Source organism: Bombyx mandarina, chromosome 01 (assembly GCF_030267445.1).
Source record: "Bombyx mandarina strain Sakado chromosome 01, ASM3026744v2".
Taxonomy (NCBI): domain Eukaryota; kingdom Metazoa; phylum Arthropoda; class Insecta; order Lepidoptera; family Bombycidae; genus Bombyx; species Bombyx mandarina.
The window spans coordinates 8,310,624-8,325,420 of record NC_143208.1 but is presented as its reverse complement, the minus strand read 5'-3'; the positions used below and the strand labels follow the sequence as shown (position 1 = coordinate 8,325,420).

Genomic DNA, 14,797 nt, shown 5'->3' with positions numbered 1-14,797 from the left:
CTTTGGTGCGGTGGGGCTATAGATTTTCAAATTTGTAAAAAAGCTGTTGCATGGATATACTCGAGTGCGTCAGATAGCATAAATGTCCTACGTATTTTTAATAAATTGTGTGTATGTTAATCTGATCGATTGCATTATGGGGGTGGTCGAAGATAAGGACTGAAAATGAAAAAAAAATAATAATCGAGCGTGTCAGATTTTCTTAGAGGTCATAAGTGAGCCTTATATAAAGGTCTCATGCAATAATCTGACGATTTCGATGTGACGCAAACTCGCAGCCATTATTAAAAAAAAAGCCCTTTTGAAATAGGTACTCAAGCGCGTCAGATTAAGACATAGGTAGTAGGTATTAAGGTTCATCTTTATATGCTAGACGTGCTGTCTCATAATCTGACGATTATCTAGAGGGATTCGCCTAAACCGACAAAAAAATATTTTTAAATCATTGAACTTAATCAATTGAAAAGCTCAGGAAATAGCATGCAAATAAAAAAGTGTATGTTTTTTAAGTAAAATTATTGTATTTGCAAGAAAATAATTTAAAAAAACATGTTCCAAAAAAGGGGGAGAGGGGATTATACATTACGCAGCTGCACGCGTTCAACTTTATAGACAAATTTTTGTTATTTCGGCTTGTGGAAATCGTAAGATTATATAGTTTTCGTTATCCTTGAATTATTTGCTCCAAATTAAAAAAAAAATTAACCACGCTCGAGAACGTCCAGATGATCAACCTTTTTTTTACCTAGGTACCTGATCCTTTGTCCTGGACGCGCGGCCTTATTTATGAGGTTCATTTATTTGATGGAGGTACTTAACATTTAATAAACTACCGTCCTTCCTTAATTAAGCCTGAAAAACCCTAGATTTACAAATAAAACAGTTTGGGCCACTTCGCTCCTAGCTTTCCCATCAAAAAGCCCTGTTAATTTACATTTCTGATTCGTCCATCGTAGAGGTAATAATGAGTCCGTACAGTTCTTCTGTACCAAAAGCCGAAGCCGCCTATTTCTTAAATATTAAGAAGTGTATTATTTCAGTCTTGTCGTTTGAAGTGAGTTGGAACGAAATGTATTAAAATGTAAATGAATGTTATCATTAAGAAATGAAATGTATCTATATATTATTATATATATATAAATGAATTGCTGTTCGTTAGTCTCGCTAAAACTCGAGAACGGCTGGACCGATTTGGCTAATTTTGGTCATGAATTATTTGTAGAAGTCCAGAGAAGGTTGAATTATTATTAAAATTAAATAAAAATAACAATTTTGTTTTTCCTTTGATGTGTCCCCCGTCGGACGAGTTCCTTTTGTTTGTTTTAAGTTTATTTTACACAAAAGTTTAGGTCTTTTATTCATCGATAGAGGCACTACGAAGTCTGCCGGGTCAGCTAGTAAAATATAATTAAATGAGGTGATCTAAGACGTAATGAGTTTAAGATGAAATAAATTAACCATTCAGTAAAATGGCGGGAATTTCAATAAGAAGTTTAATGAACCTTTTGGAGGCCACATCCTGCGTTTTTCGCATTTTCACAAGTTTGTATGCTATCACAGACATGAACAAAATAAAACAATCAATGATGGCCATGACCTATGCAAGTGTAGTGTTGATTCACGCGGCCCGCACTAATTTGAAACCACTTCAATCCCGTTTTTGCAGGATAGCCGTCGGAGCACCGTGGTTCATGAGGAACGGATCTCTATGATGATCTGGAGTTTGACTCCATCAGTAAGTATCTTCAGTCAGTATCAGTTCGCCACTGTGAGAAGGCGGTACGACACGAAAAACCTCATGTCGTGGCTGTGGGAGATTACATACCCGATCCTGCGGACTGTATGTTAAACAGTAGACGTCGCCCTAAACATGTCATTTCGGATCCTCTCGATCCACCAACGGTGCTTTTAGGTACCTCAAGCACCACTCACCGTTCTCCTCGAAACCGTCGCTTGCGTCGAAAAAAAATATCCAATTTTATTTTTGAATAATTCTATTTAATATTGGAGAGTTATGTCTGTTATCAAATTTAATTGAAATATGTACAATCTTATACACTAAACACAATCTATATTACTACTATAATAGATAACAGAACATTATGATACATACTAGTTTTGTTAAACAGCTAACTACAAGGCTTCATTTTTATCAATTTCGTCCGAAACATTATTATTAGCCCACGTATCAAGCTGTATTTAACACTCCTTTTGGTTTATTTATTTCACAAACCACAGCATAGATCTCTTATTCAAGCTGTATTTGTCTTTGGATCAGTTATAATGATTTATTATTATAAGGAGTAATGCTTATTCTATTGGTTCAATTCCATTTTCAATAGTGCCATTGCATATTTTAGTATCGTCTATTTCAATGCCAGTATCATCAGCAGTGTCTGACATTAACTCCTGAAATAATTAAGAAGTATTGTTAAAAGACAGCAACAGTAAAACAAAAATTGTATATTGAAATAAAGCTGATAATTAAAATCCTTTACATTATATATACACTTGTTGGCTAAAAGTCCTCCTGAGCGATAACAACAATGTTTAAGGTTCAACATATTGTATCACAATAGCAAAAAACTGTAATAAAATAAAATTGCAGTCCTGTGCTCATTTACATTTTTCTTCTCAAAAGACATTTACTATAAATAGGACCCTTCAATTAAAACAACATTAAATCTCTTGATATTAAGGAAGTTATGAACATTTTAATTTTATACTAGACATAGTGCATTCTTATACTTTACGTTCTCTTTAAGACTTTGTTTACTCTTTGGGGTATTTCAATAGTTATTCTATGATTTGCTTGAAAGTAATGTACCATAATATAGCTATAATTACTTAGTGACGAAATTCAAATAAAAACTTGATAACTGATACTGATAATTTCTTCAGTATTCATGTTTATTTTTCATTTTATTCTACAGTTTGACTTCTGAGCTTAATAAATACTATATTAATCACCTTATTGTTATGGCACAGTTGACAATTAGTCAACATGAACCTTAGCCTTCACACATAAATGTCAGGGTGCGAGTGTGACTCACATTTGTACAACTTTTTTCTTTAGATGGTTAACTTTTAAAATTTTATAATTATTATTTTTTTGTGTTAAATTGAATAAACTAATAAATTCCATATTTTGTCTTACACCCATGGATTGCAATCCTGTCAATGAACAACAATTTTTTTGTGTCTGAAAACCATAAAATTAATGCTAAGCAATAAAAAGTAATATAAAAGTTATTTACTTTGCACACTTCAATGAAACTATTTGCTTCGTCAAGTAGTTTCTTATATTTTAAGTTTTCTTCTGTCAACAAAGAAAGACTTTTATGTAAAATTTCATTTTCATTCAAAGCTTCAGCTAAAGCTTTCCTGAAAATTTAAAAGCAATGCTCATAAAGATATTAATATAATGTCCTGCTTGTTATATATTTTTCTATGAAATTACCTTCTCTTTTCTGCAACAACTTTCCAATAGGTTTCAGAAGGAACTTCAAGGCACAAGTCGTTCTCTGAGATCCATTTATCTAAATTTACTTGAATAGATTTAGATGAATTTTTCTTCTTAGTCACAATATTCCTGTAATAGTTATAGATATTAGCATATTCTTTATGTATAGTTTTAATTTAGTAGTTATTGGTAATTATCTTACAAAATCCATCATTCATTTGAACCACTTGTTGCCTAATATTATCATCAGTCATGATCAAAGTCATGGACACAACCAGTTCACCAACTATGACTGAGAATGAATATCACATGTCCTTAGAAGGAGGAAATATCATAATGCTCAGGAAATACCACTGTGGGAATTCAATTCTACAGCCAGGTAATAGATATTTTATTAGTACATATTATCTCTAGAAACACTATGGATCAATACAGTGATCTTAGGGAAGAAATCTGCACCTGTGTTTTGTGGTATATTGTTAAAGAGACAAGCTAGGATCAACTCAAACATACTGAAGTTGACTGAAAATGTCATTTAATTTACATATTGTAATTACTAAAATTGGTAAATACTCCATATTACACAGTTAACAATGAAGGCATCTATCTACATTGCATTACATGCTATGAATAATTTTCATCATTATATTTCTGTTTGATTTTGTGTGTGCTCAGTTATTACAATATTGTATTTATTCATTTAATATCAATTTCAATAGTGTGTACATCTAAGTAACATCTATAAGTATTCAGAATGTAAAAAATAATATAATGACAATAAAAATGCTTGTCTAAGCTTTAAAAGTAGTTTTAAATATGTCAACAACTCATAGCAAAAACTGAAGAAAATACTACAAATGAATGTGTTAAATGGCACTGTAGACAAAGCAAAGGTTCTAGACAGGTATTAACTTTACTTAAAATTTGAGAGATACAGTTTTGATATGAGATTGCAATACAAATAGGTTAGAGCACCCTTCTCAAAATAAACAAGCAGAAAATTGGGTTGAGTAGGTAAGATTTATCAGATGGGTTTTATTGCTAGAACTTCAAGTGCTGTTAAAACTATCCTGCCCATTTCTTTTGTTAGCTAAATTTATAAATAGGAAAGTACAAGAAAGCTTTGCTCGAATTTGGAATGCTGTTCATTAATATAATATATTATTATATAGATACTTAATATTTACCTTGGACTGAAGTATTCCTTAATGCTGCCTTTCTTTCGACCAGCCAATAAATCTTTGTCGACTGATTTTAGTATAGTTGTTGCAGTGTTTGAATTTATTTTGCTTTCTTCGCTAGAATGCTAGAATAGATTTTTATTTTAAGAAAGCATTTGCTAATAGCGATAATTAGATAAAGTTGATTTTAACACTGACCTCACTCATTATGAATAAAATAATGAATCAAAGTGATGTAAGAAGAAACAGAGCATTAGTAATTATTAAAACTTGTTTGAATGTTTATCGAGGGTTTCCTAATATAAAAATGCCAACGGTCAAAATTGACAGTTTAGTCATGTATTTGAACCGTATCGACAAAAAGAAAAACAATTGATTACGAAAATAATATACCAAAAAAACTAAATTAAATTAAATTAACGAAAAAGAAATAAACGTAAGTACGTAGCTATTACATGTAGGTAAGTAGGTAAGGTATGTAGGTAAGTACAATTTAAATAATTAAATCATTTGACGTTTGTTTGAAGTTTGCATTGATTTTAGTCTATTAGCTTAATTTTTTTTAAACAGAATAGACTCGCACTACTTGTCATAATAATCTTAGATAACAGAAATGTCTATATGAACTGAAATTTATAATGAAATGAAACAAAATGAAATACATGGAATTAAATTACATGAAAAAATAATTCCAAGTGGAAATTAGATGACATGTAATTGTTAAGCTCTCGGTCAAATTATGAAAATTTACTGAAATGTACTTTCATGGATTTTTTGTACTAACCAGGTTTCTTTTTTTTATATAACTTTCTATTTTCGGACATTGTCAGTATATATGTCATATATTGTCGGTGTATCATAGTCTTCCTTATACATACATCATTTTGACTAGTCTTAATACACTTCTAATACATATTTTGTATGTGTTAGTAAGTTGTGTGAAATGAAACTAAGACAGCATTAATGTAAGATATTGATAATAAGAAGTTTTCATTGTACCATAATTGAATTAAATGAGAAAAAACTTGTAAACGTGTCAGTGCTCGAGTCGGGAATTGAAATAAGAAAGCTGGACGTGGCTTTTCGGCTTTCGTTTCATGTAATCGTATACTTACTCTCTATTATCTCATCTGAGTTCCCTTATTTTAATTTCATTTTATTTAATGTATTCGTTCCATTTCAGATTTGTTCAAATGACTTGGTTTTTTATAGCTAAAGATTAATTTGTATTCAATGAGTTCTTTGCCTTTTCAATGGACGAATCAAATAAAATTATCTTTGATATTCAATGTCATAGAGGTCATCATTGACGTTATTCTTAATTTTGTTCTCGCTGTTTATTCTATTTTAAATTACATGATAAACATTCTGCCTATTATCTAACAATTTTGTGATTGGACAGATTTTAAGATCAAGAAGAAAGTGACCAATTGCAAAAATATATTTTAGAGTCTGATAACAGAAAGCTCAAAAAGAATCGTTTTAATTTATTTTTGTCGTATGTGGTAACTTAAACTTAACAGTACACTGCAGTTGATATACGATATTTGTTGAAAAGTTGGGAGCTCAAATAAGGTAAATTAAATATTTTTAGTTTAACTATTAAGTTTTTTATTAAAAAAGCCAAATTGTTTAGCCCTATCGTATAAATAATCTAGAAGAAGTAAAATTCAGAAATAAATACCGTGTTATCGGCTGTGTTATTTCTGCTAATTTTAAACACCCCTCTTCTAACAATACAGTAATATAAGAACTTCACGAATAATTATTTATTTATACTAAACTAAATAATAATAGGTAAGTATCTTCATAGGAAAAATATGAAATCATTTTTCGTCAACTTACGGTCTGCTAACAGTTTGCACGGATCTGTACTGGTATCCGGCTTCTGAACTAAAGCAATTGTCTTCCCAATTATTGGGCAGTACAGCCGTTACATTAATAAAGTTAAGATTTTAACATCATTTCTTAAGAGACGACTGATGACATTGGCTTCACATTTCGGGCTGCAATATCTCCCTGTAGAGAAGCTCATAAAAAACTTGCACAAAGGAAAAATCATATTTTCATTCTGTTACTCCCTATCTAATATAGATTGACATAGTAAACCTTAATATATTCACTTTGCTTTATATATTAATAATATATTATATTGCCTTAACAGATAACAGAAATGGGTCGCAAATTTGTTGTTGGAGGTAACTGGAAGATGAATGGTGACAAAAATCAAATCAACGAAATAGTTAATAATCTAAAAAAGGGACCTCTAGATCCTAATGTTGAGGTAAATGAAATTCAATACTATAATGTAAATTTTAAAATTGATTTAGGCTTCAATTTATTATATTTTAAGCAATGCTTTTCAAAATATGATCTTTTAAGACTTTTTTGTTAAAAGTAGTTTGAACAGGAAAACTGATTTTTTGTTGGCTGTAGTCTTCCTAAACATACTACTTTTATTGTATGTCATATGCATTTAATTAAATATTGTGTGTTCACTCCACAAAAAAAAAATCTAATTTCATTATTTTATTAAGTGACAATGTTACTTTTTTGAGAAATGTATCAACTTGTTGTCAGGTAATTGTTGGTGTTCCTGCTATTTACCTGTCTTATGTGAAGATTATCATTCCTGATAATGTCGAAGTTGCAGCCCAGAACTGTTGGAAGTCTCCAAAAGGAGCTTTTACTGGTAAATGTGGTTTATCATAGTTATAGGAATTTTTGTATAACATCAAAACAATGTTCCAATTATGATATACTAAGTAAGTAAGTACTAAGTAATGTTTTACTGTTGCTTCAGGTGAAATTTCACCCGCTATGATCAAAGATGTTGGAGTAAATTGGGTTATACTTGGTCATTCTGAAAGAAGAACTATTTTTGGTGAAAAAGATGAACTTGTTGCTGAAAAGGTAGTTAGAATTGTTGATACATTAAATGTATTTTTTGAATGAAAATTTATGAAGCTTGTGAGAGCTTATAGCATAACCTTCTTGATTTCTCTAATGGGGTTTCAAAATGATTAGCACAGTACTCCACGGCAGTATTTTGTGCAATGGTACATTTATAATAATCAGACTAATCATGTATTAACAAGCTGACAAAGTGCAAAGCTAAGACAAAATTTAAATAATGCACTATAATTCTGTTGAGCTCTATTTGTATTTTCATTGTGTTGTATTTTCTAATTTTTTTTTCTTAATTCCCACTTGAAGCACTAGCTACACTATCAGCACGCTCTGATGGCCATTTTGACATATTACAATAGGGATGTGAATTGTCAATTTATTCTCGAAAAAAATATAATGAAATCTATAAGTTTTTATTGCAGTACCTGATTAAAAAGGTTTAATAAAACCAAAATATAAATGCTTACTTAATATATTTGAACGATCTGAATATTGGAATGAAAATTAATATACATACTATAAGAAATAAATTAATACAAAAAGAGACCAAAAAAAGTGCCCCAAAAGGCTATATTTAATCAGATACGTCCATATTGCTATTTTCACTGTCATCACTGCTATCATCACCTACATTAATTATAAGTTTGTTTTCTAAAATATTATCTATGTTCAGATTTCGTTTGTAATCTTCCCTTATTAGTTTAACAGTTCTTTTCACAACCTTTTCCCAGTCTCCTTTAGTCACATGTTCACAAGCTTCTAATATTTTTAGCATTTTTGATGTGGTAAAGGGGGTTTTGTATCGTGTCTTGTAGCATATCCCTTAATTTGTGCCAACACCAACTCAATTGCATTATATTTACAATGGTAAGGCTGTAACCATATAACTCTGTGCCCATGTTCTAATGCAATTTCGTCAATGACGTATCGTATCTTGGTTGGTTTGAATTTCGAAAAACAAATGCCGAGTTGTGTGGTAAATAAGTACGGTACGGAACACAAATGTAATTACTATTAATACGAAACTTCATGAGTGGACAAACGTCAAAACGGCCATCATAGTGTGCCGGTAGTGTCGTGTGTGCACTAGGAAGCGTTATGTGTTTTATCTATATGTGCTCTAAAGTAATCAGGTGTTTGAGTTTGAAGGATGGGATAGGTGTTATTCCATTTAGTTCTGTCCATTTATTGTAATTTTTTTTACCAGGTTGCTCATGCCCTTGAATCTGGCCTGAAAGTCATTGCCTGTATTGGTGAGACTCTCGAAGAGAGAGAATCTGGCAAGACTGAGGAAGTTGTTTTTAGACAATTAAAAGCTTTAGTATCGGCCATTGGTGACAAATGGGAAAATATTGTGCTTGCCTATGAACCTGTATGGGCTATTGGTACAGGCAAGACTGCTACTCCCCAACAGGTTTGTCTATCACAGAACTCGACACACATTTTGTTCTATTTATGTTAATTATGATTTAAGTTTATTCGACCTAGCTCTATGCTTATGTCCATATTTGTATTGCATCATATTATTAACCTGTAGTCTGCATGTTTACCAATTAATTTTATCAATAGTATTTTACTGTATTTTATTGGTACATAATATTATATTAATTAATGATAATAATATGTTTTGGACTTATGTCTAGCAAAGTACTTGTTGTCATGTCTAAAAGTTATAAGATTATTTTTTAATTGGATTATAAGTGCAGAAAAAGGTTGCAGTTGTTGTTTACTTTTAAATTTTTTTTAGGCTCAAGATGTCCACCATGCTCTTCGTAACTGGTTGTCGGCCAATGTGAGTGGGAGTGTATCTGACGCTGTACGTATTCAGTACGGTGGCTCGGTCACAGCTGCTAATGCTAAGGAGCTTGCATCCTGCAAAGACATTGATGGTTTCTTAGTTGGTGGAGCCAGTCTTAAGCCTGAGTTTGTAGAAATTGTAAATGCTAATCAATAAAATAATGCATTGATTATTAAAAAAATGTTATCACACTTGTTGATAAGCTACTACAAACATAGATTATTTTTAATGAAACTTGTTCTTTAAGCGTAATCATGTGTAAGTGATAATTTTTCATGCTTTTATGAATATTTATTATCAATGATTTTGAAATAAATTGTGCTCTTTTTATTGTATTCCCTTTATATATAATATTAATGATGTATTTAATGCATTTTACTATCACTGCAGTCAGTCGATTAGTGGAAGAGTAGAATATAATTATATGTATATATATTATATTTTTTGCTACCTATTTGCTGGTCTATTTCATCTACGTGCCGACGAGTAGGTGAGCTCACAGGCTCAACCTGAGCGAATTTACTAACACCAGCCCTAGCAAGAGCTTGTAGAATCTATCATCGGATTGGAATCACGTCCAACTGTGAAGATATAGCGAGAAACTTTCTAGGCTGTATCTATAGGTTAGCTCGCTCGTCGAACTCATCGGTTACGACGAGGTCGGTGACGGGTGCTTGAAGAGGCTAAAAGCATCGAGATTGGATCCCGAGGATCCGACAAGACATGTTTCGGGTGACGGCGGCTTTGCGTTGCCCCGTCGGATCGGTGGTGGATCCGGTGGGTCGGATATAGATATAATTAGCGGGAGCTACGATAAGAGGATTGTCGAGTCGCGCCGTTTTGTCGAAGTAGCGTTCTGACGCTACATTAATATACTTACTTACGTTTTGGTGCTTCAACGGCTATCCTGTAGAAATGGGATTGGATGACCTGGGGAGACTTTATTAGTAAGTTTTTTTTATTATGAATCGGCAATCATCCAGCTCATGAGATGTACGAGGGCTGCACTAAAAGTATCGGGAATGGAATATTTCCACTGTTCCTGTCATATTAAAATCTTTTTAATTGAAAACTCCTTGGTTTTAAAAATCGAATACCATTTATTTATTTTAAAAAAGATTCTCGGTCTTGTCACGAGGTTCTCAAACTTGTTTAGTCGTTGAGAAAATGGAATTGACTCGAGAAAATTCAAGAGCGATGATTTATTATGACTTTCGAAGTGGTTTAACACAAAAACAGTGTGTTGACCGGATGATTTCTGCATTTGGCGATGAAGGCCCAACCCAAGCCAAAACCACAATTTATCGCTGGTTTGCTGAGTTTCAACGTGGACATGTCAAGCTCAGTGATGATCCCCGTCAAGGTCGTCCAAAAACTGCAGTCACCCAAGAAAACGTTGATGCTGTGCGTAAGCTGATTGAGGAAGATCGACATATGACATACCGCGAAATTCAGGCAACTTTAGACATTGGCATGAGTAAAATACAAATAATCTTGCATGAACAATTAGGTGTAAAAAAGTTGTTTTCCCGATAGATACAGCATTCGCTCTGTGAAGAGCAAAAAGCGGCATGCGTTATTTGGTGCGTCAGAACTCTCGAAAGATTCCACGCAGGATCCTCAAATGCTGTATACAAAATTGTATCAGGTGACAAATCCTGGATATACGCGTACGAACCCGAAACAAAAAACCAGTCACGAGTTTGGGTGTTCGAAAATGAGTTAAAGCCAACAAAAATTGTTCGTTCACGGAGTGTTGTAAAAAAAATGGTGGCCACGTTTGTCTCCAAAACCGGCCATGTTACGACTATTCCTCTTGAGGGACAAAGAACGGTTAATGCAGAATGGTATGCTAGCATTTGTTTGCCACAGGTCGTTTCTGAACTCCGTAAAGAGAACTGCAACCGCCGCATCATCCTCCATCACGACAATGCGAGTTCTCACACCGCGCACAGAACAACAGAGTTTTTAGAGCAAGAAAACATAGAATTACTAGCTGACCCGGCAAACGTTGCGTTGCCTTAAATAATATTTCTAGGGAAATTCTAGTCTAATATATAAAATTCTCACAAACCTCATTCAACCACATAATATAGTAAGCGGCACGTAAGTTGGCAAGGTTTTGGTGTAGTGGGGGTAATGTCGCGCATAGTGAACATTGCAACAAAAAAATGGTCACTTTTATTGCCCGCATATATGTTAATTTTATTTTATAAAAATTTTTATTTGCCATAATTTATTTTTAAGCCTGTGTGTTTAGAAGAAAGTTAAAGAAAAGAGAGGAATTCGTGAAGTGTATTAGGTGTTATAAATAACATATAATTAAAAGTTAAAAAATTTATTTAAAAAAATATACTTAATATTAAAAATTATGTGTCGCCGTCGTCACTATCATTTTCTAATAGTGCTACCCCTTGGATTAAATTTATGGTAGCACCTGAGCTGGTGGAAGGAGTTGGCTCCTCATCGTCGACATAACGAAGAGTCGCTGTCGTCACTGGCGTAAATAATAAAACGCTCAGTGACTGAATCGACAATAATTATGGTCATTGGTATTTGGTCCTGCCATTGCAAGCAAATTTAAAACAATAACACTCGTAACAAAAACTAAATTTAAAACAGTAATAACAACTCGTAACAAAAACTCAATATAAACAAAGGGTTCCTACAACTTTAGTAGGCGCATGTGTAACCGGGAGCGAACGGAACGTGGACGCGGTGCGGTAGGGGAGGGTCGACTGACTTACCAATCGCGCGCTCGGAACGGTGCTACGTCTTTCCCCGCGTCCCGCTTGACAACCAAAGAGACCTAAAAAACGACTTCTGCGCATCTAGCGACTCTTGCCAAGTTACGTGCCGGGGACTATACCTCATTATAACCAAGAAAAAAAATAAAAAATAAAAAATGTTTGGGGTGGACAGCCCTTATCACTTAGGGGTATGAAATATAGATAGTAGCCGATTCTCAGACCTACTGAACATACTATTGATACACAAATAAAACCAAAAAAACATGGCTGGCAAGCTACGATTGATACACAAATAAAACCAAAGAAACATGGCTGAAAAATGTATAGTGAGTAAGACAGGAGACCGGCTTCGTCCTCATCCCTACTACGTGATGTTTGCTGGATGAGAGGCGACACCTGGCGGGGATAACTGATTATTGAATTTTAAAAAAAATCATAATTAAAGGAACTTGAAATTATAAACTCTGAATAAGAATTTATCGTACTACAATTATAATATTTGATTGCCATCTTGCAACCTTATTGCGGATCTGTGCATAGAATAAAAAAAATAAAAATCGGGATGGAAAAATAGGGGTTGATCGTATAAGAGTGAAAATTGAGAGTAATATATATTTTTTTTATTTTAAGTCATGACAAAATAAAAAATAAAATCTTGCCAAAAAATTTAAAATTTATAATTAACAAATAAAAAATTGGGGTTGATCGTAGAGGGGTGAAAATTTCAGAGTAATATGATTTTTTTAATTCTAAGTCATGACAAAATAAAAACAAAATTCTTGCAAAAAATTTAGTTTTTAATTAGCAAATAAAAAATAAGGGTTGATCGTAGAAGGGTGAAAATTGAGGATTGTATTTATTTTTGTATGTTGTATCATAAAAAAATAGAAATAAATTTTTTTGTCTAGAAAATAAAAATAAAAATTTAGGGGTGGACTACCCCTAACATTTAGGGGGATGAAAAATAGATGTTGGCCGATTCTCATAGATACCGGATAAGCACAAAAAATTTCATCAAAATCGGTCAAGCCGTTTCGGAGGAGTATGGCAACGAAAACTGTGACACGAGAATTTTATAATTAGATTAGACCATCCGCCGTACAGCCCCGACCTAAGCCCTAATGATTTCTATACTTTCCCTAAAATAAAGAATAAATTGCGTGGACAGAGATTTTCATCACCTGAAGGAGCTGTGCACGCCTACAAAACGGCCATTTTGGAGACCCCAACTTCCGAATGGAATGGTTGCTTCAATGATTGGTTCCATCGTATGGAAAAATGTGTCAAATTTCGCGGAGAATACTTCGAAAAGCAATAAATACATTTTTAAATAGTAATGTTGTGTCACTTCGTTAATTCCCGAAATTTTCAGTGCCGCCTAGGTAGTCGGCATTGTTTTTAAGAATTTCAGTACTACCCTATGGCTTTTTAAATAGAATTTCAAATTTATATTTTAACATCTCCCATTTTTCATTTGTGCTATCTTATAGGTATCTTTCCTATATCTTATAGCCAGGTGGTTTTATACTCGAATATTCATCATGTAACTAAGCTTAGAGACTTCATATTGGATAAGTATTTCTAAATAAAGATAGTCTACTTGGCATTCTTAGAACGATTTGCTTCTATTCGATGATTTGCAAGCGAAGTACCTTGTCCATTTGTAATAAGGTGACACTAAAAAACTTGCATACGTCCAGTCATGACCTATGCAAGTGTAGTGCTCGCTCAGACGGTACCCACTACCTTAAAATCCCTTCAAACTATTCAATCCTGTTTTTGCAGGATAGCCGTCGGAGCACCGTGGTTTGTGAGAAAAGTGGATCTTCACGACGATATGGACCTAGAGTCCATCAGTAAGTATTTACAGTAGGCATCAATGCGCCACTTCGAGAAAATGGCACGACACGAGAACCCTCTCATCGTGGCCGCCGGTAACTGCATTCCCGATCCTACGGATCAAAATAAATGGTAAACAGTCGACGTCGCTCTAAACACGTCATTTCGGTAATAGGTAATCGTTCTTGTCGGCCGTCTGGTGTAGCGGTAAGTGACATGGTCACTACACAAGGTGGTCGCGGGTTCGAATCCCTCCAAGGGAAGATATTTGTGTGAATAATATAAAATGTATTTTCCAGGGTTATAGATGTATATTAAATATATGTATGTGTATAATAAAAATCTTACATTTATTTCCGTTATCTGGTACCTGTAACACAAGTTCTTTACGAACTTACCACGGGACCAGTTAACGTGGCGTGATTTTCAGTAAATATTTATAATTTATAATGTATTATAATGTCGAACTTGTCGCTTGTGACGAAGGGCTCGACAAGTAAATTAACGCACAGACGCAGCCCAGAGTTTCTCGCCGGATCATCTCAGTGGGTCGCATTTCCGATCCGATGATAGATTCTGCGAAGCACTGCTTTTGCTAGGATTAGTGTTAACAACGTCGTCAGGCTTGAGCCCCGTGAGCTCACTTACTAATTCTGTGAATCTAGTATAACCGTTCGAGGTTACTAGAATAAGTAGGTTTTCAAAACAAAAAAAAAAGATCTGTGTGGTCAAACGTTTTCTCTTCTAGTGTCCAAACACATGGATTATGATGACAATTGGGAAAGACCAGATTATTTATAAGTATGCGACCATTTAGTTGAACGACATTACTTAGATGTTATTAGCATAAAGCCAG

At 33.5% G+C, this 14,797-nt stretch overlaps 2 protein-coding genes and 1 long non-coding RNA gene across 3 annotated transcripts in view; 1 reads left to right on the top strand and 2 right to left on the bottom strand.

Moving 5' to 3' along the window:
* Positions 1 to 1,976: 1,976 nt before the first annotated feature.
* Positions 1,977 to 5,185, bottom strand: LOC114244533 (uncharacterized). Its single transcript, XM_028176386.2, has 5 exons — positions 4,843 to 5,185; positions 4,651 to 4,769; positions 3,461 to 3,592; positions 3,258 to 3,384; positions 1,977 to 2,409 (listed from the first exon to the last, which is right to left on the bottom strand). Exons 1-5 carry the CDS (start codon positions 4,849 to 4,851, stop codon positions 2,311 to 2,313), a joined length of 486 nt encoding a protein of 161 aa, XP_028032187.2. The 5' UTR covers positions 4,852 to 5,185; the 3' UTR covers positions 1,977 to 2,310.
* A 743-nt stretch (positions 5,186 to 5,928) lies between these two features.
* Positions 5,929 to 9,668, top strand: Tpi (triose phosphate isomerase). Its single transcript, XM_028176397.2, has 6 exons — positions 5,929 to 6,219; positions 6,809 to 6,928; positions 7,225 to 7,336; positions 7,448 to 7,557; positions 8,762 to 8,968; positions 9,302 to 9,668. The coding sequence occupies exons 2-6, from the start codon at positions 6,818 to 6,820 to the stop codon at positions 9,506 to 9,508; spliced, it is 747 nt and encodes a 248-aa protein (XP_028032198.2). The 5' UTR covers positions 5,929 to 6,219; positions 6,809 to 6,817; the 3' UTR covers positions 9,509 to 9,668.
* Positions 9,669 to 12,307: 2,639 nt separating this feature from the next.
* Positions 12,308 to 14,797, bottom strand: part of LOC149503485 (uncharacterized) — a 222,868-nt gene continuing 220,378 nt past the window's right edge. Inside the window, exon 2 of the long non-coding RNA XR_016323333.1 lies at positions 12,308 to 12,498. This is a non-coding gene — a long non-coding RNA (uncharacterized LOC149503485). The remainder of the gene's footprint in view (positions 12,499 to 14,797) is intronic.

What these genes read in the sequence shown, in the direction of transcription:
- LOC114244533 (XM_028176386.2), bottom strand. An exon ending in GTTGTTGCAGAAAAGAGAAG is followed by an intron (nt 3,385 to 3,460) that starts GTAATTTCATAG and finishes TTAAATTTTCAG; the next exon opens with GAAAGCTTTAGCTGAAGCTT. An exon ending in GTTTCATTGAAGTGTGCAAA is followed by an intron (nt 2,410 to 3,257) that starts GTAAATAACTTT and finishes TAATTATTTCAG; the next exon opens with GAGTTAATGTCAGACACTGC.
- Tpi (XM_028176397.2), top strand. Translation starts at nt 6,818, where the DNA reads ATGGGTCGCAAATTTGTTGTTGGAGGTAACTGGAAGATGAATGGTGAC. An exon ending in CTCTAGATCCTAATGTTGAG is followed by an intron (nt 6,929 to 7,224) that starts GTAAATGAAATT and finishes ACTTGTTGTCAG; the next exon opens with GTAATTGTTGGTGTTCCTGC. An exon ending in ATGAACTTGTTGCTGAAAAG is followed by an intron (nt 7,558 to 8,761) that starts GTAGTTAGAATT and finishes TTTTTTTACCAG; the next exon opens with GTTGCTCATGCCCTTGAATC.